This window comes from Aythya ferina, assembly GCF_964211825.1.
Source record: "Aythya ferina genome assembly, chromosome: 20".
NCBI lineage: Eukaryota > Metazoa > Chordata > Aves > Anseriformes > Anatidae > Aythya > Aythya ferina.
The window spans coordinates 1,230,747-1,252,341 of NC_140318.1; the positions used below are offsets into that span (position 1 = coordinate 1,230,747).

General features: G+C 49.7%; 1 protein-coding gene across 6 annotated transcripts in view; it reads left to right on the forward strand.

Moving 5' to 3' along the window:
* Positions 1–19,764, forward strand: part of NR6A1 (nuclear receptor subfamily 6 group A member 1) — a 75,821-nt gene extending 56,057 nt beyond the window's left edge. For 4 of the 6 annotated variants that reach the window (XM_084493694.1, XM_084493696.1, XM_084493697.1 and 1 more), the window contains 7 exons: positions 486–541; positions 2,515–2,672; positions 3,723–3,950; positions 4,597–4,851; positions 9,832–9,953; positions 12,170–12,322; positions 13,329–19,764. In XM_084493694.1, the coding sequence (XP_084349820.1) occupies positions 486–541; positions 2,515–2,672; positions 3,723–3,950; positions 4,597–4,851; positions 9,832–9,953; positions 12,170–12,322; positions 13,329–13,417 (1,061 nt within the window). In that variant the 3' untranslated portion in view covers positions 13,418–19,764. The remainder of the gene's footprint in view (positions 1–485; positions 542–2,514; positions 2,673–3,722; positions 3,951–4,596; positions 4,852–9,831; positions 9,954–12,169; positions 12,323–13,328) is intronic. The other 2 variants (XM_084493695.1, XM_084493699.1) reach the window with 1 other exon arrangement.
* Positions 19,765–21,595: the final 1,831 nt, after the last annotated feature.

The window sequence follows — 21,595 nt, forward strand, 5'->3', positions numbered from 1 at the left end:
CTGCCAAGTCTGCCCGGCCCGCTGGGAACGAGATTGTGCCCTGATAAACACGGGGACCCGGGCTGGAGAGCAGGTCCCCTTCTGCAGGGCTGCTCTGAGGTCAGGGCTGCTGGGGAAGGGGCAGCTCAGGAGCAGCTCCAGCATCGTCTCCTTAATCGGGCTTCGCTCTGAAACAGCCGCAGGGGCGAGCTGCTTTATCTCTGGGTTGTCTCCAGCATCAGCGGTGTCTGTGCCTTGTGGTGGCCTCACCGGGCTGTGTGCTGTGGCATCAGAAATGCTGCTGTTGGCTTTTCATTTTCTAGCAGACCTGCGCATTTGTTGAATTATTTGGGGGAGCAGGAGGGTTGCTCTCCACATGCCATCTCTCAAATTAATACAATGTGATAAAGCACTGAGTGTTCCTTCATAGGAATCTGTTAGTAGGAATCTATTTTTTGATACCAAACAGTAGTGTTCCTTACCAAGATTTGTTTGTTTTCTTTCAGCAATCAGAGAGGATGGCATGCCAGGAGGCAGAAACAAAAGTATCGGGCCTGTCCAGGTGAGCACATGCAGAAATGTCTCCAGGGTTCGCTTGCTCCTGTTCAGCTGACCTTGGCACACGCCTCTGCGTCAGCTGGGCTTCCCTCTGCTGTGGCAGGGGAAAGGCTGGCCATTTTCTGGTGGGAAGGCACGTCCTGTCCACGGGAGCTGTGTTTTCCAAGTGCTTTCCTTGCCATTACTCCTGGCTCTGGCTGCTGGGAGCCGGAGTCACGAGCAGCGTGCCCTGGGATGAGGAGGAGGCAGCGAGCTGAGTGCCTCTGGGAGCGGGCTGGGGCCGGCGCTGCTGTGGCACAGCCTGCCAGCCCTGCACGTGCCTCCTGCCAGCCCGGTGGGGATTGGGCTCCCCATCAGGTAGGTGCATGTCATGAACAGTAGGTTTGTAAATAAAGTGTGGCCCCGCTTGTCTGCGGGGAGAGGACACGTCACAGCCCCAGGGGATTGCTGCAGGTGCTGGCACGAACACCCTGGGATCCCTGGGCTGTGGCTTGAGCCGGCGCAGCCGCCTGCCCTCTGTGAGCAGCACGAGGACCTCAATCCCTCCAAAGCTCCCAGTAAATCTTGCAGGCTGTGTGCTGCAATTTCTTAAGTTGTTGCAAGTGGGGCTCCCAGTAAATGTCTCGGTGATTGATGGCGCAGCTTGTCTGGAGATGCCTTGTAAAACGCGAGGTAATTCAGCACAGCAGCTTGTCCCGCACGCCTGAGAAATGATGGCTGTTTCCAGCTTGCTTCTAGAAAAGCAGCCTTTAAAAAGTTTACTGGTTATTTTAATAAAACAGAAAGAATACTGGAAGCATTTTTGTGACAGCGCACCTATGAAAGTGCTGTGCACCCCAGCGCAGAATGGCAGACGTGAAGAGCCAGGGGCCAGGCAGCTCAGGTCCTCCGTGACTGCCCAAGGAGAAAACAAGAATTAGGTGGTGCAGCCCTGCTGGCAGTCAGCATCAGGAGGGAGACAGCTCAAATAAATAAGTAAAAATCCCTTAGAAATGGTACAGCATTTCCTGCTGTTTGCAAACACTGTGTTTACAACCACATCGGTTACTAATTCCTAATCCCATGTGGGTCTGTCAGGACTGGAATAAACTCCTTAAGCAATGTCAGGCTCTTGAAAATGACACTCGGAGTTCACTGCGCTGTCTTGCAGATCGCTAACTCGAGGTCTTTCCATGTTCTGTGACAGCCATGCTGAGGTACTCGCACATAATATATGAAAAAAGCCCAAAATGTTGTTGCATATTCATCACTATCGATGCAAGCCTGCTCCTGGAGCCTACCCAGCTCCTTGAACCTTCCTACTTCTGGTCTCTCCAGTATCCTGTAGCAGTGAATTCCCTTATTTTTGTTCAGTCCATTTTAGCTTCATAAATTTTACTCTCTAATACTTGTTTAAAGCATGAGGTGCTTGATGACTTCTTCAGGTGCAGCCTGGTTCTTATCCGGGGACAAAGCAGCGAACAGCGATTCCCTATGAGCAGTTCCCTGACTAACTCAGGTTCAGCACAGCGCCTCTCCCAGCGGCTCTGCCAAGCCAGAGCCTGCCCCACCTGCTGCTGGCCTTTACCTCTGCTCAGTACCGAGTGGTGCTTTCAGGGGACCGGCCCCAGCTGCTCCCCAGTTTTTCACTGCGTGATGGGGCTGATCTATGGCTCGTTGCTGCGTGCGTATTTGACATCATCTGTTCATGTGTCCATTCCTGTCTACTCTGTTATCATGACTTGAGTTGTACTGCTGGAGCTGAAGGTCGCCATGATCAGCAGCTGTACCTGGAATTTTTCATGTATGTTGTTAAATGTAAAGGGAGAGTGTGGTATTTCTCGGGACACTGACGCGTTTCTCCTGGCGCAGATCAGTTCCAGCCCTGTTTGATGTGGCAGGACAGTCAGGGTGTTTGTGTATGGAAACTCTGCCGTGCTTCTCTTCTCAGTGAAAGTAGCAGCTTGGCACTAACTGTAATGATCTTATGTCTGAAAGATATCGGAGGAAGAGATTGAAAGAATTATGTCTGGACAAGAATTTGAGGGAGAGGCAAACATGTCATGGAGCAACAACGGAGACAGCGACCACAGCTCCCCTGGAAATGGAGTTTCTGAGAGCAACCAGCCTTCACCTGTTTCTACTCCATCTTCAAGGTGGGAATTACCTCTGGAAGAGTTTCGTGTTACAATAATGTTGACCCTGTTTCCCTGAGTGATACTCGGGATCAATGTAGGAAAAATTACCCTAGAATTACCTCCTCGTGTGACCTGAACGTACTGCACATTTCCTGCACGTTCTTACTTCTCTAAATGTGCTTTTAGAAAGACAGCCACTGGATTGGAAATAATTGATTGAGAGGTGAAATGCTAATGAGTAAATGAAAAAAGAAGGCAACGTTGAGTTAACATTCTGATATTTGAAATAGAGTTCTTAATTTGCATTGATTTTTTTCCCCTGCAGATCATGGAAACCTGATTAGCTCTCACTGTTCCTTCTATATAAGCTCTTTTTCTCTGCTGTGCTCAGATTTTGAAAATAAATGAACTCCACTTAGGTTGCTAATTGGTGGTGTTACTTTGTCAGTTACTCTTAGTGCTGGCCACCTGAGTCAGGATTTGACTGCAAACACGGCAAGAATCTCGGGCTTGCAGCCCAGCTGCTTTCGGTTGCATTGTAAGCTAGGAGGTATTTGTGTTCGCTGGCTGTATAAACTGCTTAATTTACAGTCCTAAATTCTGGCCCTTTAAGAAAGCAGGAGTGGAAGTGCTTGCTGCAGTCAGCTCTCTGCTGTGCTCAGAATGGCTGCTCGGCAGCAGAGCCCAGTGCTTCGCTAAATGGATCTAGCTGGAGTCAGGCGCAACGCGAGGCACCTCTGCACGCTGTTATTTCCAGTGTAGCGTTTATACACAAAGGGATCTCTTCTCTTCTCTTCTCTTCTCTTCTCTTCTCTTCTCTTCTCTTCTCTTCTCTTCTCTTCTCTTCTCTTCTCTTCTCTTCTCTTCTCTTCTCTTCTCTTCTCTTCTCTTCTCTTCTCTTCTCTTCTCTTCTCTTCTCTTCTCTTCTCTTCTCTTCTCTTCTCTTCTCTTCTCTTCCTCTTTTTCCTTTTCTGTTTTTATCAACATTTCTGATGGAGCTGGATTTTTAACATTTTAATGAATTGTGTGGAATTCTTGTAGTATATTAAAATGCTTTTCCCTGTCTAGTAGGTCTGTGGAGCTGAATGGATTCGCTGCACTCAGGGATCAGTATATTGGGACGCCGGTGTCCATGCACTATCAGTACCTCCCGCACCTTTTTAGCTATTCTGCTCACTCGGCTCTGATGCCCCCGCAAGCGCGCAGCCTGGACCCCCAGTCGCACAGCCTGATCAATCAGCTGGTGTCAGCGGAGGACTTGCAGCCACTCGGCACTCCGATGCTCATTGAAGACGGGTGAGTGTGCGCAGCGTGGTGGGGAGGCAGCCCCGAGCTCCACCTTCAGCTTGTCCTTCAGTGGGCTGCCCGTGTGTGCGCACGCCTGCAGCTCGTGTGCGCAGGGTGCTGGGGGCACGGGGAGCCGGGCGTGTGCTCGCAGCCCTGGGGGCGCGGGGAGCAGCGCCTGGGGAGCAGCTGCAGCCACAGTGCAGGCAGCAAACCGGAGCGTGTCCCATGCTGGGCTGTGCCCTGCCCTGGCGCTGGGGTGCACAGACCTTGGCGGGGTGCCTCGGGCTGCACGTGCCAGGCTGAGCCCGCACGGGAGCGGGGTTTGGTGGTTTCAGCCCCGAGCCGTGCAGAAGGGCTGGTGATAAGCCCCGTAGCTGGAAAAGCACACAGGGCTGGAATAAAGCCGGGGGGTCAGCCTGCTGGGGCCGAGCTGCCCCCTGCCTGGGGAGAGCCCCCGCTGCCGGGGGGGCCTCCAGCCCCCGGCAGGCTCTGGCAATCGCTGCTCCCACCGCCAGGTGACACTCTGGGCACCGGCATGCCGGGCGCTCGCACACCAATTCCGGTGACATTTTCCTTGCTTTTCAAGTGCCTTGTCAGATTATGTCATTCGATGTTTTTAATTATTTCTATGCCTTCATATTAACTGTGCCTGCAGGTATAAAGTGACTCAGGCAGAGCTGTTTGCATTGTTGTGTCGTCTGGCGGATGAATTGCTTTTCAGGCAGATTGCTTGGATCAAGAAGCTGCCGTTCTTCTGTGAACTCTCGATCAAGGACTATACCTGCCTGCTCAGCTCCACCTGGCAGGAGCTGATCCTGCTTTCCTCGCTGACTGTTTACAGCAAGCAGATCTTTGGTGACCTCGCGGATGTCACCTCCAAGTACTCTCCCTCTGATGACGAGCTGCACAGGTGAGGCGCTGGGCTGAGCCCCAGGTGAGGGAGCGTGGTGTGGTGATGGGGGGCAGGCAGCGAGCAGGGTGGCCAGGCGCCTCTTCCCAGCCCCACCACCCCTGTGGGTGCTTCGCCTGCTGCTGCCTTTCTGTTTTCAAGGAAAGGTTATTCCATGCTGAGAACAAATGCTTGAGGCTTCGTATGTGACAGGGGCCGCGGCTAGTCAGTGCTGAATAAAACCTGCATTTTCAGGGCGGTGTATGATGCTGTCGGAAGTTTCCTTTTGGTCGTGCTTTTGGAGTGGATGTCCCCGGAGCAGGGAGGGCACATGCTGTTCTTGCTCATGCTTGCAATCCTTAGGTCCAAATGCCTTCAGAAGAGCCACTTAGGTGCCCCAGGAAACCTTTTAAAAATCTGCATTTAGGGAGGTAGGACATTCACTAACTGTGACAATCTGTTACATCGAAAAAGTGGGTGCACGTGTATGCGTCTTCTCTGCAGGCTTCATTCAAACGATACTGTGAGATTGTATTTATAAAACCAGCAGGTTTTAACTGGTAAGAATCACAGGCTTGTTTTCTGGGGCTGGTGAGGACCCACACCTTGCATAGACTCAGTGTTTCTGAAAATTATTCCTCAGACTTATGCTAGCAATTCTAACAGGTAGAAGATAAGTGGTGGTCAGCTGCGCAAACATTTTTAGGAAGCCTGATGCACCTTTGCTTTGAGTCTCTTGTATTTGGACCTGAAGGGTAATTTCCATTTAAGTAGTGTCTTTTTAAAATATCATTTTATTTAACTTGAAATGTTTGTCCTTATCGCTCGCATCCCCATGAATTTTGTATAGACTTAGGGTTTCAATTTCAGCCTCTCTTAATGGTGACTTGTCTTAGAATTCCTCTAAATTTTCAAACTGACTGACTTACCTGGGTCCTCAGACTGTGGAGAGACAGCTGAAGGTAAATCATGTTTGGAAGCATTCTTTTGGAATTGTGCACAGAAAAAGGGCGAGACTTGTAATATATTTCAGACCAATCCTGTGATATCAGTTTGTGTTTTCTATTGAGACTGATAGTTTTGTTTCTGTCTAGTCTCTGGGGCTTCCTGCAGCTGAAAAACACTCACATTCTGTGTTTCCCAGTGAGTGGCCCATTTCTTTTTATTTTTTCCTGAGCTTTCTCTATATCTCTAAGAATTTTCAGTACATTTTAAAAATACTTTTTTTTTTTTTTTCTAATTTCTTTGATAAAAGCTGATGAAGTTGATAAAATCAAGCTGCAAATAAGGAAAAAAACAAACAGCAGCGTGGATGTAGTCCATTTCTTGTTTTTGTTTTTTAAACTAACAGCAGCTCTAACAGAAGGGCTCCATCCTGTGCTGAGCAGAGAGCTCAGTCAGAGGCTTCCCAGCTGTTGGAGGAGAAAACAGGTGCTGGTTAGATCATCTCGAGGATGGTTCTCCCTTAGCAAGGCTGTCTTCCTGCAGCACGGCTCTGCGAGCTGCCTTTGCTGCAGAGAGAGTAAAACTAACCGATCTGACACTTCGGGTAACCCTGAGGTACAGAACAGAAGGTCTTTAAAAATCACTTGGGCCAGTGGAACGATTGTTCACAAAGCTGGTCATCCTTATTATCAAAGTCTGCATTATTAATTGCTATCTCAGTGTTTTGATTGCATAAATTTGAAGATGTTGCAACTTAGCTGTTGTTTTTTTTTCCATAGCCTGTACTATCTGATGTTCTGAGGAACCTGCCTTTCATTTATCATTTTGGCCAGGGTGATGATTTTTCGCGTCTTTTTCTTTTTTTCCTTTATTTTCCCTTTCTCTCCTTTCTCTTTCTTCTGTAGTCTCAGTGCCAGACAGGTCCTTCTTTTGGCAGCAGACTGAACTGCCCACCCTCTGCCATTTGCCCTGTTTGTGCTCTGCCCTGATAGACCTGGCAGTTCTGCAGGAGTCCGCAGGGGATCTGGGTGCTTGGTGAGAGGAGATTTAAAACACTTCATGTGCTCGCTCATCCCAGCGCCCAGCAGTTTCACGGGGTTCCTTTGTGAACCTCTCTCACAGCCCGGGAGGCTGACTCGGGACGGCCACGAGGAGGCGAGGACTGGCCCCAGGTGCCTCATTTCCTGGGGCAGGTCCCTGCTTGGCCCAGCCATTCATCCCGCATCTGGTGCCGCTCCTGCGAGGAGCAGCGAGGGTCACAGCAAGACACAATGCCACTTGTTCCTCTATTCAGCCCGCCCTTTGTTCCTGCTGTCCTGGTCGGAGCCTCTAAAGAGAAGTGTGCGTTTCATTTTGGGGCTGGGATAAATATGAGCGAGAGGTAAGAAAATAAGACAAAGGAGGAATCCTCGCCCTTCAGAAAGGGGCAATTCAAAGCCCGCAGCCTCAAAAGGCCTTCAGAGCAGACCCGTGCACATGGGTGAAAATAGGTGTGCTCGGGAGGGCGACGTTTCTGTAGTCTCTTCTCCTGATGTAGCTTTTCAAGTATTAATTGTCATGAGGGAAAATGGGAAAATGGCACCAAAAAGCCATTTAGCGGGAAGCTGCACAGATGAAGGATCTGAGCTGTGCCCTTTTGGTCTCAGCTGTCGTGGTGGTGGCTGCCCCCAGCGTAGCTGCGCGCGGTGGGACCCGTGCTCGTGAAAGCTGTAAGGGGACTCATAAGGAGAGGCTTTCCTTGAAGAACCTCAGTTTCCTTGAATTCTGGTGTTCGCTGATTATTACAAACTGAAGGTTGGTCTTACAGCCAGTTGAAAAAATTAATTGAAGCAGTGCTCGTCTGGCATTTTGGGGTAAATCTCAGTCTCATTTACAAAATGCTGGGAGCAATGTTACCGTTTAGGTAGGTGACAAATGAACATATGGGATGAGCTCCTGTGTTTTAATCACTTCTAACAATGGGCTGAATGTTCTCGTGGCCTGCTGGATCAAATGTTTTCTTTTATTGTGCTGTTTTTCTGTAGATGACTATGAAATGAATAGATTCCTGACCTCCCCCAGCACTCTCCTGATACCGCTTCCCTTCCCCCTCTCCCCAGCTGATCCTGATAACCCATAGCCAGAACCTCGCCTGGTGTAAACTGCGAGGAAAAGTGTGTGGAGGAGTCAGTCCTCAGGAAGAAATAGGGCTGTGAAAAACAGAACAGCTTTGTTTGGAAGGGGGAGGAAAGTATGCACAGAAAAGTAAGACAGTTCAACTGCAGGAATGAGAGAAGAGCTCTCCTGGATTTATGAAGTGATGAGTGGCTGGTAAAAATGTGCACGCTCTAAAAACAATTAAACCCACCAGACGACTGAGTGGTCTTTGTGCTCATTAACTTCTTGAGCTTTGCAATCTTGCACCTGCGAGATTTTTAATGTTAACTTGAGAGCAAGGAAACTTGTACAACTTTAGATTAGCCGACAAGGCTTTCATCACTTACAATATTACTTTCCTGAAGAATTGACCTGAAGTTCAGATAGCTTGTTTTCACTTCTCTGAGGCCAAACTGCACCATGCATTTTACAAATAACTTTGAAGTAAACAAACATACATGCCAAAATAAGGTGTTATTCAGTGAAAAGGGTTCTATTTTCGTTCTATTCAGAGATGGCTTTCTGGCTGTGCTCTTATTCTTTGTGCTGTACAATGCCAGAGCGCAGCTGAAGCTTGCCTAAACACTTCTGTCCCACTTCTCAGGATTTATGCAATCTATGGTTTCTTTGAAACCGGTGGTATCGCAGTGAGAGGCGCTCAGGAGAGGCTGGTACTGGCCATTTGCACACGTGGGACATCGCCTGCAGGCACCGGGAGCTGCTCTGCGCCCTTCAGGTTCTGCCTCTGCCTTAAATCTCCTCTGGCGTGCAGGCAGGCATCTGTAACCTGGCGTTTCACTCGCTGTAACAAGGATTATTTGTGCTTCTGTGCATGTTTGTGTTTGGGGAAAAGCTCCCAGCCTTGCTGTGGTGTCTCACTTCAGGAAGCTCTCAGCTGATAAAGATTAGCAACCCATAACACACGGGCAGTCAGTGGGGTTGTGTGGAAATATGGGACCTTTGTCGGTCACCAGGGGAATTTTAGGGAGGTGATGGAGGTGATCTCCCTCACCTGTCCATTAGATAACTGAGGGTGCCACTGTTGTGCACGGGGCAGTGTCATTCTCTGGTATATAACCAAAGCCAATTCCAATAGCAGTGTGTGGGTAAAAGAAGCTGTGGGCACGTCTGCTGCTGGCAACAGGAGGTGGTTCCTGCGCAGCGGGGTCTGGTGTCCCTGTTCCTGCAGCCCTCCCCACTGCTGCAGCTGTGTTTTGGTGCTGCGCTGCTCGTGTTGAAAAGCCCTGGGCAGAGCCAAAGCTTGCTGATTGCCCTGATTTTGTAAGAAAAGGATAAAATGAATGTAGCAGCTCTGTGAAATGGAGGGTTTCGTTTAATAAAAGAAGAAAAAGAAAAAAGCCAACGAGTTGGGCGTCAGGTTAGATGTCTGTTGCAGAGAACTTGTGTTCCCCTGTAACGTGCTGTACAACAGCACCCAGCCTAACCCCCCGGGCTGGCTGAGCGGTATTGTCCAGCTGTATGGGACACAGCACACCTTGAAGGATGCCTCAGTATTTCTGCTGGCCACTTGCAGGGATAAATTCAGTTGCTGCAGGTGGCAGGAAATACAAATTGAAGAAAGGTGCCTGCCCAGTGGGGTGAGAAGGCACTATCCTGGTGGAAAGCTGGGGAAATAGAAGTGTAGAGAGGCAAAGCAGTGTGCCTACAAGCACACAAGAAGGTGCTGCACATTGCTGGCTCCATCAAACCTTAATCCCCATCAGAACAGGCTGATGATGAACTGAAACACTTGCTTCTACTTCAACTTAATAGTCCCAGCAGACTTGAAGCAGTTTTGACAAAGATTTTTTGAATTCCATTGCAAAATTTTAGAATTTCTGAAGTTATTTTAATAAGCTTCTTACCTGTCTTGTGTGGACTGTGTCCTGAAGGTGTTCACGTATGGTCTCTGTCCTCCAGATTCAGTGAAGAGGGGATGGAGGTGATGGAGCGGTTGATCTACCTCTTTCGCAAATTTAACCAGTTGAAGGTCAGCAACGAGGAGTATGCGTGCATGAAAGCCATTAACTTCCTAAACCAAGGTGAGTCAATGAAGAGGAGGACCCAGTCCTGCCAGAGAAATTGTCTGAAACAATCTGAACAGTCTTTGCTTCCCTGATGAAAAATGGGAGGGAAGGATCTGAAACCCAGGGGCAGATGTGGGCTCTGGAAACTGCTGTTGTACAGACAGTGCACCACGCAGTGTCATACCTACGTACCTGCGTGGGGAAGTTCTGAAAGTGAAGGAATTCATTTGCTTAGTCATTTGTATCGCCTTCAGATGTAGACACTGAGGATGGTACCTGTGCCATTTTACGTATGTAGCAACTGGGCCAGTATCAGAGTCAGACCATAGCAGAGAGACTGGTGAAACTTCCCTGGAGGACATTTGGGTGACCCATTACTTACCAACTGCTAATGAACTTCTCACCAGGCAAGGATCTGTCATCTGAAAGTATTAGTGGTTTAGGTAGCTCTTCAGGCAATTAACTAAATGATTCTTTTAAAACGGTTAATACACGTGATTTTTTTCCCCAAAGTAAGTATTGATTATTTGCATGACAACCTTTCACAGATTCCCAACTGAAAAATGTATTGGTTCATTCTTCTGCTTGAAGGGATGGCTTTGTAAAACTTGATTTTCCCAGTTTTTTTTTTTTTTTTTTTTTTTTTTTCTGGCTCTGTAAAATATTTACCTTCAGGATTTATGCTTAGGTCATCTAGCTGGCTTCCTGCTATTTAGATTCTTCATCAATATATTTTCCCGTGCCTAATGTTACCTCTTTAAAATGGAAAGTATTCACGAATGAAGTATTTATATGCAAGCAATGAATTCCGCCTAATAAGGGGCTGTCTCCTCCTGTTGATTAACCACTGTTAAAGCTGGCTGTCCAAAACATTGCAGGACCCTTGACATTTCAAAATCTCGAGTAAAGTCAGTGCAAAATGAGCTGCAGATTAATTCTTCAATGAGTGAGGAAATCCTGGTCATTTCCTAGCAAATGCAGTGTGCTGAAATAGTTTGGAATCGATAGGTTTGTTGTGATTCCCTTTTCAGTAGTTGCTTGTCGTAATTACACATCCGTGGAGCCCCTGGGGACATTTCTTTATGTTGTGTGTGCATAAATGAAGAAAACCGTGGAGAGGCAAATGCTTAATAGATGGTGTTCAGCTGTAATTTTGGAAATGAATGTCCCCAGAGTCTTCTTGTACTGTGAAAGATAGTTGCAGTCTGTAAAAATGTGCTGAAAACTCCCTCCTCCCCCACTCGTTTTCACCAGGAGATAGTGCTGACTCTTCAATGTGTGCCCGGGCTCAGATCCGGTTTGCTTCCCTGGGCAGTTTCCTGACACTGGATAATGCACTTCTTTAGCTGTCTCCATTGTTTTCCGAAGTGTATTTTCATTAACTTCCTGCCTCCTTTTATTTTTAGTTGAAGTTTGCAATTTTTTTATGAGAAATACCTGAAAATTATTTTTAAAAGTCAGCTTTTGGGCAGCAGATCAATGCCTCTTCCGTCACATTGTCGTAGAGGAGCGAGCCGCAGGAGGGTTGTGCAGTTCCCGTGCTCCGGCCGCGCTGGATCCCTCCCAGGACACCCAGCAGCATGCAAATGTCATTGATCATGCTGAAGGGTGGCAGTGGGACTTCCTGCCAGGCTGATGGCTTGGAAATGTCCATTTGTCCTTTGTGTACATTGCCTGACACTGGTAAAGCTAAATTTTAAAACAGGAGCTTGACCAGGCTGTAAATGATATGACATAACTCGTGAGCAGGTGGGCAGAAACGCGACGGTACCTGGAGTTATGGAGTTGAACACTTTCCTCAGCCAGGCGGTACAGCTAAAATCACCGTGTTTCTGCCTGAGGAAGTATTACAGAACTGCTGTGAGGACTAAACCTTGACACACAGCTGCCTTACAAAAGGCAGTCAGGGATTTCAGGTCTGGAGCTGTTACCTGTGATAGAGTTCACTAAGCTCTGAAGATGAGCAGCTCAGGATTTGTGCTGTTCTCATCCGTGTCGTCTGTGGAAGGAAGTCTTGCACCTGGACACCCTGCGGGTGCAGGCACACCAGGAGAGGAGTGAGATCTTAGTCTCTGGGTAACTAGACATTTGAAGTCAGCCTCCAAAACAGTGACCAGCTTAGAGTTTTAGAAATCAGTCTGTCCTTCCTGAAGAGATGGCAGTAAGCGTGAATCTGTTGTTCTCAGATGTTTTCCTCGTGTTTTCATTACTCTAATCATATGCTCTTTCAGACATTAGGGGACTGACTAACGCCTCCCAGCTGGAGCAGCTGAACAAGCGGTACTGGTATGTCTGCCAGGATTTCACAGAGTACAAATACCCCCATCAGCCCAACCGTTTTCCGGATTTAATGATGTGTTTGCCAGAGATACGATATATAGCAGGTAACTTTTTGAGCTCTTCTCCCACCGCAATCATGTACAAATTATGAAATCCTCTTTTAAAATAAAGTTAATCTATGAGAATGATATTCTTGCCTGCTTTGCCAGAGGGTGTTTATGTGAGACCTTTTTCTACTTAAGCTTCTCCCTTGTCTTTGAAGTGGTCTCCTGTCACCCCCAGTTCTGCAGGTAGGCTGACACGGGGCAAGTTGTCCCCCTCTGCTGCACAGTGCTGCTTGCTCATAGTCCCCTGCTCCCGAGAAGACAGGCTTTGTCCCTCAAGTGCTTCAGTTTAAGTACTTGGGTCAGGTTTGTATTTTATTTTACTCCCTTCAGTCCTAGCTCAGAGGCATTTTTTCCTAAATAGGTGTAGCCCCAGTCTGAGAGGTTGTTTCATGAGAGGTGGAGAGGTCCCTGAAGTGCTGCTGAGGAGCACAGGATGAGCAGAGCTGTTGCAGTCCTACGGGGTAAACCCTGGGCGTCAGCTCCTCTGGGCGTTAGCATATCTGAAACATGCAGGTGAATTGTCAGCTTCACTTGTGTCACTAATTAGATCCACACTGTCTGGTGTTATTAAGGCATTGTTTGTTCCCAAGTGTTATGGTAAAGGAAGATACTTGCCTCCCCGTGTCAAGGCTCTGTATGCTTCATCCTACCCTGCTGTAACAAAGTAGATAATAATCACATAATAGCTCACATAATTTACTCACCGAGATCTACAGGGGAGTTAGAGGAGAGACAGCATTTAGTCTTTCCCAGTTTCTATAAATACTGCTCCATTGTGGAGAAATCATTTTGATCTGACTTTGCCCATTTATTTAGCTTTCATTTCAGTAAATAATAAATCCTGTTGTGTCCAAATGGGTATCAAATGTCTAATGTAGCAGTAGGATGATTAACTGTTTCTCTGAGAGGTTCAAGGTAAAACCATCGTCAGTGGTGCTGGCTTAGGTGTCTCTCGGAAATCTGATTCAGGAATGGCTGCTAATTCTGGCCTTTTTCTTAACAGGAAAAATGGTGAACGTCCCGCTGGAGCAGCTGCCTCTCCTTTTTAAGGCCGTTCTACATTCCTGCAAGACGAGCGCGAGCAAAGAGTGAGCCCAGCTTGCCCCCGACCCGTGCCTTACTCTGTGCCTCAGGCAGGGAGCGGGCTCACCTCGAGAGGAAGGGGGAAACATGACCAGGGCAGGAGGGAAGTGCTGAGACGGGGCAACGGGTGTCCCTGCCATTGTAGCAAGAACCTTTTGTGTTTGTTTTTGTTTTTTTACTCTTTTTCCTATATATTTATTTCACGACAGAGTTGAATGTATGATCTTCAACACGATGCACATGGTTCTGTATGAATGCAGCAGATGCATTCTCCAGCAGTTTACAGAATGTGAAGATGTTTAATGTGACAGTGTTTGTTAGGGTTAGTTCTTTTGTATTTTGGGGCTGGGGACTGACATGACTAAGACTACCTCAAGGAGAAGATGCTGTTCACGCACTGCTCTTTCCGTGATTTGTATCCAAAAGCGTTTGTCGAAGAGCGCAAACTGCCTCACCTCACTGACAGAGCTGTTAGCTTCCCAAATGGACAGTTTTGGAGACGTGGGTGTTAGAGAAGTGCCAAGCTTTATTTTTGTTATTGTTTAAGGAAATTAAAAAAAAAAAAAAAAAAAAAAAAAAAAAAAAAAAGATTACAGGGAGAGGAAAAGAAGAAACAGTTTGTTTAGCCAGTTGGTTTTTCTTCCTCTGGCAGTTCTCAGCCACAAGTGGCAGTGCCTGCAGTTTCCCTGAATTCTGCCCACAGGATTGCAGTGCTCCCAGGCCAAGAAGGGCTTGCAACCCCGTTCCCTCCTGGAGCTGCAGGAGTGCGATCTGCCCTCCGTCTCCAGCCTTACCAGCTGGCCTGCCACTGCTGCTGCTCCTTTCCATTCGATTGAAGTTGTGCTGTTGCAGGTTGTAGCTGGCCTCTGACATTACAACAGCAAGGTACTCTCGTAGAGAGAGGGAACTGCAAGTAATTTCTAATTGCTTCTTTAACATCCATTTTACATTCATAAAAGCAGGAGAGAAGAGGCAGGATTGCCCCTTCTAGTGTATGCCCCCAAGGTGGTGGCTGACTGCTGGGGAGACTTCTGCACTGCAGCAATCAGAAGCAGCCTGTTTCTGGGACCAGTTGACCCCCCTCATGGTTAAATGTAACCTGCATAATGGTGACCGGGGACTCCAGTATCCTCTGGCATGCTTTCCTCTGCTGGACTTGGGGAGGGCATGATCCATAGTTGTATTCTGCCAGGACAGTTTTACTGCTCCGTGGAATCCTTCTGCACCAGGAAAAAATACTGTGAGTACAGTACTTGGTCAGCCATTTGTCCCAGGCGTTGCAAGGCTGGGATTTCCATCCAGCAACCTCCACACCACTCTGCTGCATGGAGAGATGGTTTAATGACAGCAGGTTAGCTGTATGAGTAACTGCTAAGTCCTGGTGCTTATCTACATTTGGGTATTCTCATAGGAAATCTCATGGCATCCTGCCTGTGGTGGTGGTGGGGAGCGCAGGGGACAAGCTCCTGATCTTTCATTAACAGTTAATGTAGGAAGATTCCCCTAGGCTGCCACGTTACCCTGCCTGGACTTCCTTCCCTCTATCACTACATATAATATTCAGGTAACAAATTGCTGAATGCTGTTTTTAAAATACTTTGGGAAGCAGCTTGTGTTCCTTCAGGGGAGGAGGAACCAGTCGCTCCCTTTTTGTCTTGTCCTGGTAGCAGCTGTGCATGGCACGCAGTAAGTACTGCTCGGGAGTGAAGTTGCTGTGAGATGAAAATGAAAGTGGCGGTGAGCAGGAATGCCTTCACCACTCGTCTTTCCTTCCCCTGCATCCCAGAGGGTTCAGCTGCAACCCAGGAGACCTTGTGACCCACTGGCTTGGCACATCTCTAGGTTAGTCAACGGCACTGCTGGGTGCTGGGCGCTGCCTGCTCCCTTCAGACCTCTCCTCGGAGGCGTGCTGTTGACTAGCGGCGAGCCCCATTGCGTTCTTTGTGGTTCTGTTGGGAATCTTCCAGCTTGTCAGTTTCCCTTTTCTAAAAGTCCACTAGCTGCTCATTTTTCATTATTTAAATATGATGTTACGGGTAACAGCTGCTGGGACCAGCAGCAGTTCGGTTTGATAGAGCTTCACAAATCCAAAGGTGGTTCTGTAAATCTCATTTACTTTCTGATTGTAAAATGAGACAAGCACATATTTCTCAGGAAAGCCTTCTGCATACAGCATATACCTCAAGTGTAAATGGTAAGAGTTTAGTATATCTGTTTGTAAGTTAGAAATTATTTCTCAGCTTTTAAGTTTAATTTCCAAATAGCTTGATATGATCTTTTTATTACGGGTTATCTTCTGGCTTGCTGTTTTATACACTCAAGGAATTGTTAAATTGCATAGCAGTAATTTTATTCTATGATTACTGAATTCTTATAATCTGTTGATGAATGAGAGTTTGTTTTAATTAGTGTACATAGAAGTGGTCATCCTGTTGCCAAATACCCAACAAAAATAACGTATTTGCTATTCTGTATTTATCCAAAATACTCCCAAGACTAATGCTGTACCAAAAACAACAACAAAAACCACACCTAAATTCAGATAAGATGATAAACGGTCAAGAGTGTTCTACTTTCTGTTATATAACCAAATTGTATAAAGGCTGATTGGCAGCAGTATCTGTTAACAAATAATTGGTTTATTGTAGGGAGTAAAGAAGCCTTACTACATTGACAAGTGAGGCAGAAGCTGATGTACCAAACCAGAATGTAACTCACTGGACAGTCAGTCGGAATATCTTCTGCACCAAGTCCTCTAATGACTTGTATTTTTTAAACAGGGTAAAGTGAATGTGTTGCATTGCAAACTCAGGTATTATAAGAAGGTAGGAACGTAGCTAGAATGTAGAGACGTTAGGTCAGTCGCTAGATGTATTTGTGAATTTGGTTTGAAGGACACCCTGGAAAGGTTGGAATTTTTGTTCCATTCTTCACGTAACATTCAGTTTACAGGGACTCATATTTTATTTGTGCTTAATGCTAGTAGGGGGAAGTTCATTATCTTTGGTACCTATCTGCTGTTGCTTATCTGACCTTCTGTCATAGAGGAATCAATCAACAATAATAGTCTTTGGTAGAATTTTCTGCCATGACAAGTCAATTTTTATCCCCGATTTGAAAGATAAATTGGCTGACTGACCCCCTCCTCTCCTTCATAGTATTTGTGCAAATAGAAAGCTGAAGAGTTACTTTTAATCCGGACAGAGATTCGGGACATAAATTTGAAATGCCCAGGCTCCCGTATTCCGAGGAGCTCTGTGTAGGTCTCCTAGTTGCTGTTTTGCAGCTCATCAGCCAGCACAGAGAACAGCGCAGGCACTGCTGCTGCAGGTGATGGCGATGAGTCTTCGCTCGAGTGGCAAGACCCCGGGACCTGAACAAAAAAGCTCTTTGAAAACCTCTGCATTTTCTTCCGAAGCTTGCCTTTGGGTCAAGCCTCTGTCACATGAATGGAGTCGTGACTCCACCGCATGTGTCAGAGCAAGTTTTTGTCCTCAACGTGTCCCTAGAGAGGGCTGTGGGACTGCCAGGGTGCTCAGGGATGCCCCAAACCTCTGAACCAGTGGGTTCTGGAGATGGCCAAATGGATACGGCAGGGGCTATCCCTACAGCCGTTCACACCCATGCAAGCTCCTTTGTAGTTGTTAATCCTGCTAGTGGCCGTTCCCTTGCTCATCTCGCGCCTGGTAGCCCACACTGCTGGGCAGAGGCATCGCGTGCATTGGGGAACCGGGGCGTAGCTCTGGCTTGTTCTGCAGGTCCTAAATTCTGTTCTTCCGCAGCTGCTGTCAGCACAGGCACTGAGGGGGAGCAGCGGTTTCCAAATGGCAAGGACAGGTCACTCGGCCAGGTTGCTGGCTGCGGGCAACCTTTCCCCTGTGCAGCAACAAGAGTGACCTGCACGGGAGGTGGGCTGCAGGTACCTGTCCTGGGGGTGCCGACCACTCTGAGCCCCTCGCTGCCCGTCCTGCCCCCCTTACATCTGTGTGCCGACACAGACAAGGGCTCTGCAGCCGTGTGCACAGAACAGAAGCCAGCTCAGGTTAATGATTTTAAGTTCTGTCCTTCAAACCAACCTTTAAAAAAAAAAAAAAAAAAAAAAAACAACTAAAAAAAAACCACTTGAATTTCTTTTTATTACATTTTTTAAAACAACAAAAAATTCTCCCGTGAATGTGCTATTTACCGATCATTCTTTCTTCTTTCTTGGTTTTGATTTGAAGCTATGAAGCTTGGTGTCTGTGAAAATGTTATTTCTGTATTTCTCAGGATAATAAGCGGCAATCATCCCTGCCACATAAAAGGCAGGAGAAAGGGGGAAACTTGGGGAACTAGTTTAAGTGTGAAACTAATTTTTAAGTTTTAGATGATGTTTAAATCGGGGGTAACGCGTGAGATGTCAGTATCAAGCTGTGGCGTTTCTCTGGGTTCTCAGTGTGTTGTTTGCAATGCACAGCAGCTCAGGGATAAGTATTTAAAATGGGACCCAGAGAAACCCGAGTTTTGATGTTGCAACCGTTGCTTCTTTCATGACTTGTCTGGAGGACTCCTTGAGACCTGTATAAAGCCCCCGTACAGAGGTGTTGGGGGCCAAATTCTGCTTTCCCTGGTGGGACGTTTGTTTAGGCCCCTCCGGTAGCTGTGGGGAACCCCCCAGGGATGCGTGGGGCTGGGGACCAAGCAGCAGCTCCCACGGCAGAGCTGTGCCGTGCCTCTGGCTGGCGCCCCGCAGCCCCCAGCCCTGCAGCCCCCAGCTCTCAGTCCCCAGCCCCCAGCCCTGCAGCAGCCCCACTGGGGTGGGGAGGGCGAAGCGTGCGGGGCCAGCCCCGTGGGCAGCTGCACGCCTTCAGCAGGCACCTCATGTCCAAAGCAGCATGTGAATGCGCTGCATCCTTTTGCCCTCAGTGCTCAACGGGTTCAGGTGCTCACGGAACAGGAAAACGTGGGCACTTCTCTTGCTGGCAGAGCCATTCCTGCCGTCAGTGTGTGGCTTAGGAATGAGAGCGTTGGGGTCTGCAGTTGGTACAGCTTCCTCCTCGTGTTTGCCAGCACTGTAGGCTCATTCAGCCTGGCTGGGAAGTGTCCTGACGTATACAAGCAGCTCACCCACCGCTGCTGGGGGTATCAGAACGGCGCCATCCAGCCCGCTGCAGCCACGGGCAGGGCTGGGCACAGGCAGAGCAGCAGCACGGAGCCTGGCAGCAGGTTTGTGGGGCTAAAAGTCACCTCCTCGGCTGTCCCAGCAGCCAGGGAGTGCACGCTGAGTGTAAACCAGCAGAGCATAAAGCTGGTGAGGGCGGTATAGGCGGTATCTTCGCTTTGAGAGAAAAAATTGAGAAAAAAAAAAAAAAAGATACTGTGCAGTTGACCTCTAACAAGTCTATGAAAGAAGCAACACGGTTCAGTGGAAGAAATGCCCCCAAGGGCAAAAAGAAACAGAAATTGAAACCAGATGACGATCAACCTTAACAAAGCCTTTTGTGATTCATTGTTTTCTTTCGATTTATGAAATGTCTTGTAATAGTTGATAACATTATTGACTCGATTTCCATAACAAAACTACCTCGTGTGACATCCTGTTTATCATCTCAAAGGGATTGTGAGAAAAACAAAATGCTGCCAGTGTTTGTTGCTAACGAGCGGGCTGTGTGAAGGGCAGGAGTTCCCTGCCTCTTGGTGCCGGTAGGTGCACCCGTGGTGGTTTCTGACCTCACGTCCCCCAACCACGGGCACCCTGGCTCTCGGGGGTCCTGCTGCTGTTCCCGGGACGAAGTGCCACGGGGGCACCAAGCTCCATGTTCCTGCAGCACAGCGCAGACTGGCGCTGATGGCCTGGGGCCTCCACAAGCCTGCACGTCCTGGCTGCGGATCTCAAGGGAGCAGCTCCAGCCCGCTCAGTGGTGCTCGTCTTGGCCATTGCTGCCTCCTGGGGTGGGTCCGAGGCCAGTTTGGTTCTAGGGCCCTTCCGCAGATGCTCCCAGCAATGGTTTCTCCCGGTCAAACACTGCGTTTTTCCCACGATCCCTTGCCTAAATCAGGGAAGCAGGATGTTGCCTGGCATGGCACGTTAGCAGCGGGGAGCTGGGGTCGGGTGCTGCGCCCTGGGGAGCGCCTGGTGGGATCCGTGTCCCCGTCACCTTGCTGCACCCCAGGGGACGTCCTCCCGGTGTGGCGTGGTGCGGGGCACAGCGGCCCTGCTGCAGCAGCACCGGCACAGCTCCCTGCCAGCCCGGCCTGGCGCGGCTCCGCTGCCCCGCTCTGTGACTTGACTACCTGTGGAAATGTGACCAATAAGTGTTGAACGCATGTGTAGCGAGTGTTAGCTGTATGAACTAATAAATGTGAATTGTTCTGCACCGCTGGCGAGGCTGCTGCTTCCTTTCATCTGGGTGATGGGGCTGGGCGCCAGTGCGGTGGCACCCACGGCACCCCCTGGTGCAGGGGGGGCTGGCACGGGAACTGGGGTGGCTCTGGGAGGGGCTGGGGGTCCCCAGGGTGCATGATCCCGGTGTGGCTGGGGGTCCCTGGGGTGCACGATCCCACCTTGTTGGGATCAGCAGGCAGGCATCAGGGGGGCAATGTGAGAGCAACGGTTTGCACGGCGCATCCCCTCCTAACCAAGAGGCAGGAGGACAGGAGGACAGAGCTTCTTTCTGCCGCTGCCTCCTTGCAGCCTGCTGTGCCTGCTGCCGTGGCGGGGCTGTCACCTGGGGACACGGGGGTGGCCGGGACGGGCCGGGAGCTGCAGGAGGGGCGGCTGCAGCAGGAGCTGCGGCAGGAGGCAGCGTCTGCACGAGGGCTGCAGCAGGGAGCCTTGACCAGCAGCTCCGGAGGCACTGCAGAAAGCGTTTGGAGCTTTTCCATGTCACCGAGGTGGGTGTGTGGTGAGAGGCTGACAAGTGCTTCTCGCGTTTACATCTCTGTGGGTGTTGGGTGCAGGCTGAGGCCCACGCACTGCTGAGCGCAGCGGCGGCACCAAGCAAGCAGCTGGGCCCTGAGTCCGTCCTGGGATTGCTCTGCAGCTCGTGAATTGCAAAACTTCTAAAATCGGTGGTTCTGGGTCCTGCACGGAGCAGATGGATCCATGCGAGGTGCCTGTGAGGACAGGACTTTGGCCCAACAGCCTTTGTACCTAGGAAATTCCCCAGCATTTCTTCAGACAGCAGAAATCCCTTTGTTCAGACCTAAAAGGGGCTTTGCCCCAGGGAGCAGAAGGGGGTCAGGGGAGCTGTCTCAGAACCAGGCCAAGGCAAAGGGCTGGCTGAACGGTGATCTGCTCCAGCCTGGGCCCCTGACAGTAATTTGCAGCCAGATGAAGCAGTAATTCCCCCTGAGCTGGAACTTGGTGCTCACAATAATCCCTTACAGCAGCCGCAGTAAAGGTGTCAGGCCATAGATCAGCGCCGAGCGCCTTCAGCCTCATCGAGGGCCGGTCCCGAGCTTGCCCCGGGGCCACGTGCTCGCGGGAGGGATTTTGCTGTGCCCGCAGGCCACGGCCTCATCCTGCGGCCCCTGCACGGCACCTCCCAAGGGTGCGGGTGGGGTGAGGGAGGAGAATCCCAGGGTCACGTCAGGGGGAGAATTGCTCCAGCAGCCCGGCTGGGTGTCTGTGCAGATCCTCCTTCCCCACCGGGAGAGCTTTGCTCCTCTTCCCAGTGCTGCAGGAACCAGCACACGGAGCTGGCCCCAAGCCTGGTCCAGGAGCCTCCCCGGCCCTGCTCGGCTGCTCCCTCCCTGCCACCACAGGGGCTGCAGGGTGGCCGTGTCCTGGACTCCGAGCCCTCAGGGTCCCTGCTGCCCTCTGCAGCGCCGTGCCTGCCCCCTCCCCGCTCCTTCCAGGGCAAATTGTGTCCTCGTCTCGGTCCCCGTGTGAGCTGTGCTGCCCCGCTCCTCTGCCAAGCGCCTCCCTCCTGCTGCCCCTCCGAGGTGTTAATGGTCCTTATTTACAGCACATCTCCTCACCTGCGGCGCAGCTCCAACGCCTTTGCTGCCACACTGCCTGGATTTATTCCCCCGAGGGGCCCTGAAGGTCGGCGGTGGCGGAGGACACGGCGCACGCGGGGCTCTGGGGTCGTCCTCACCTGAAAGCCGAGCGGGAGAGGCCGGGGGGGCGCGGAGGCGCTGGGTGGCACCGCCTGGGCACGGAGGGCTGCCTGGAGAGCAGCCCGGAGTGGGAAAAGTACCAGC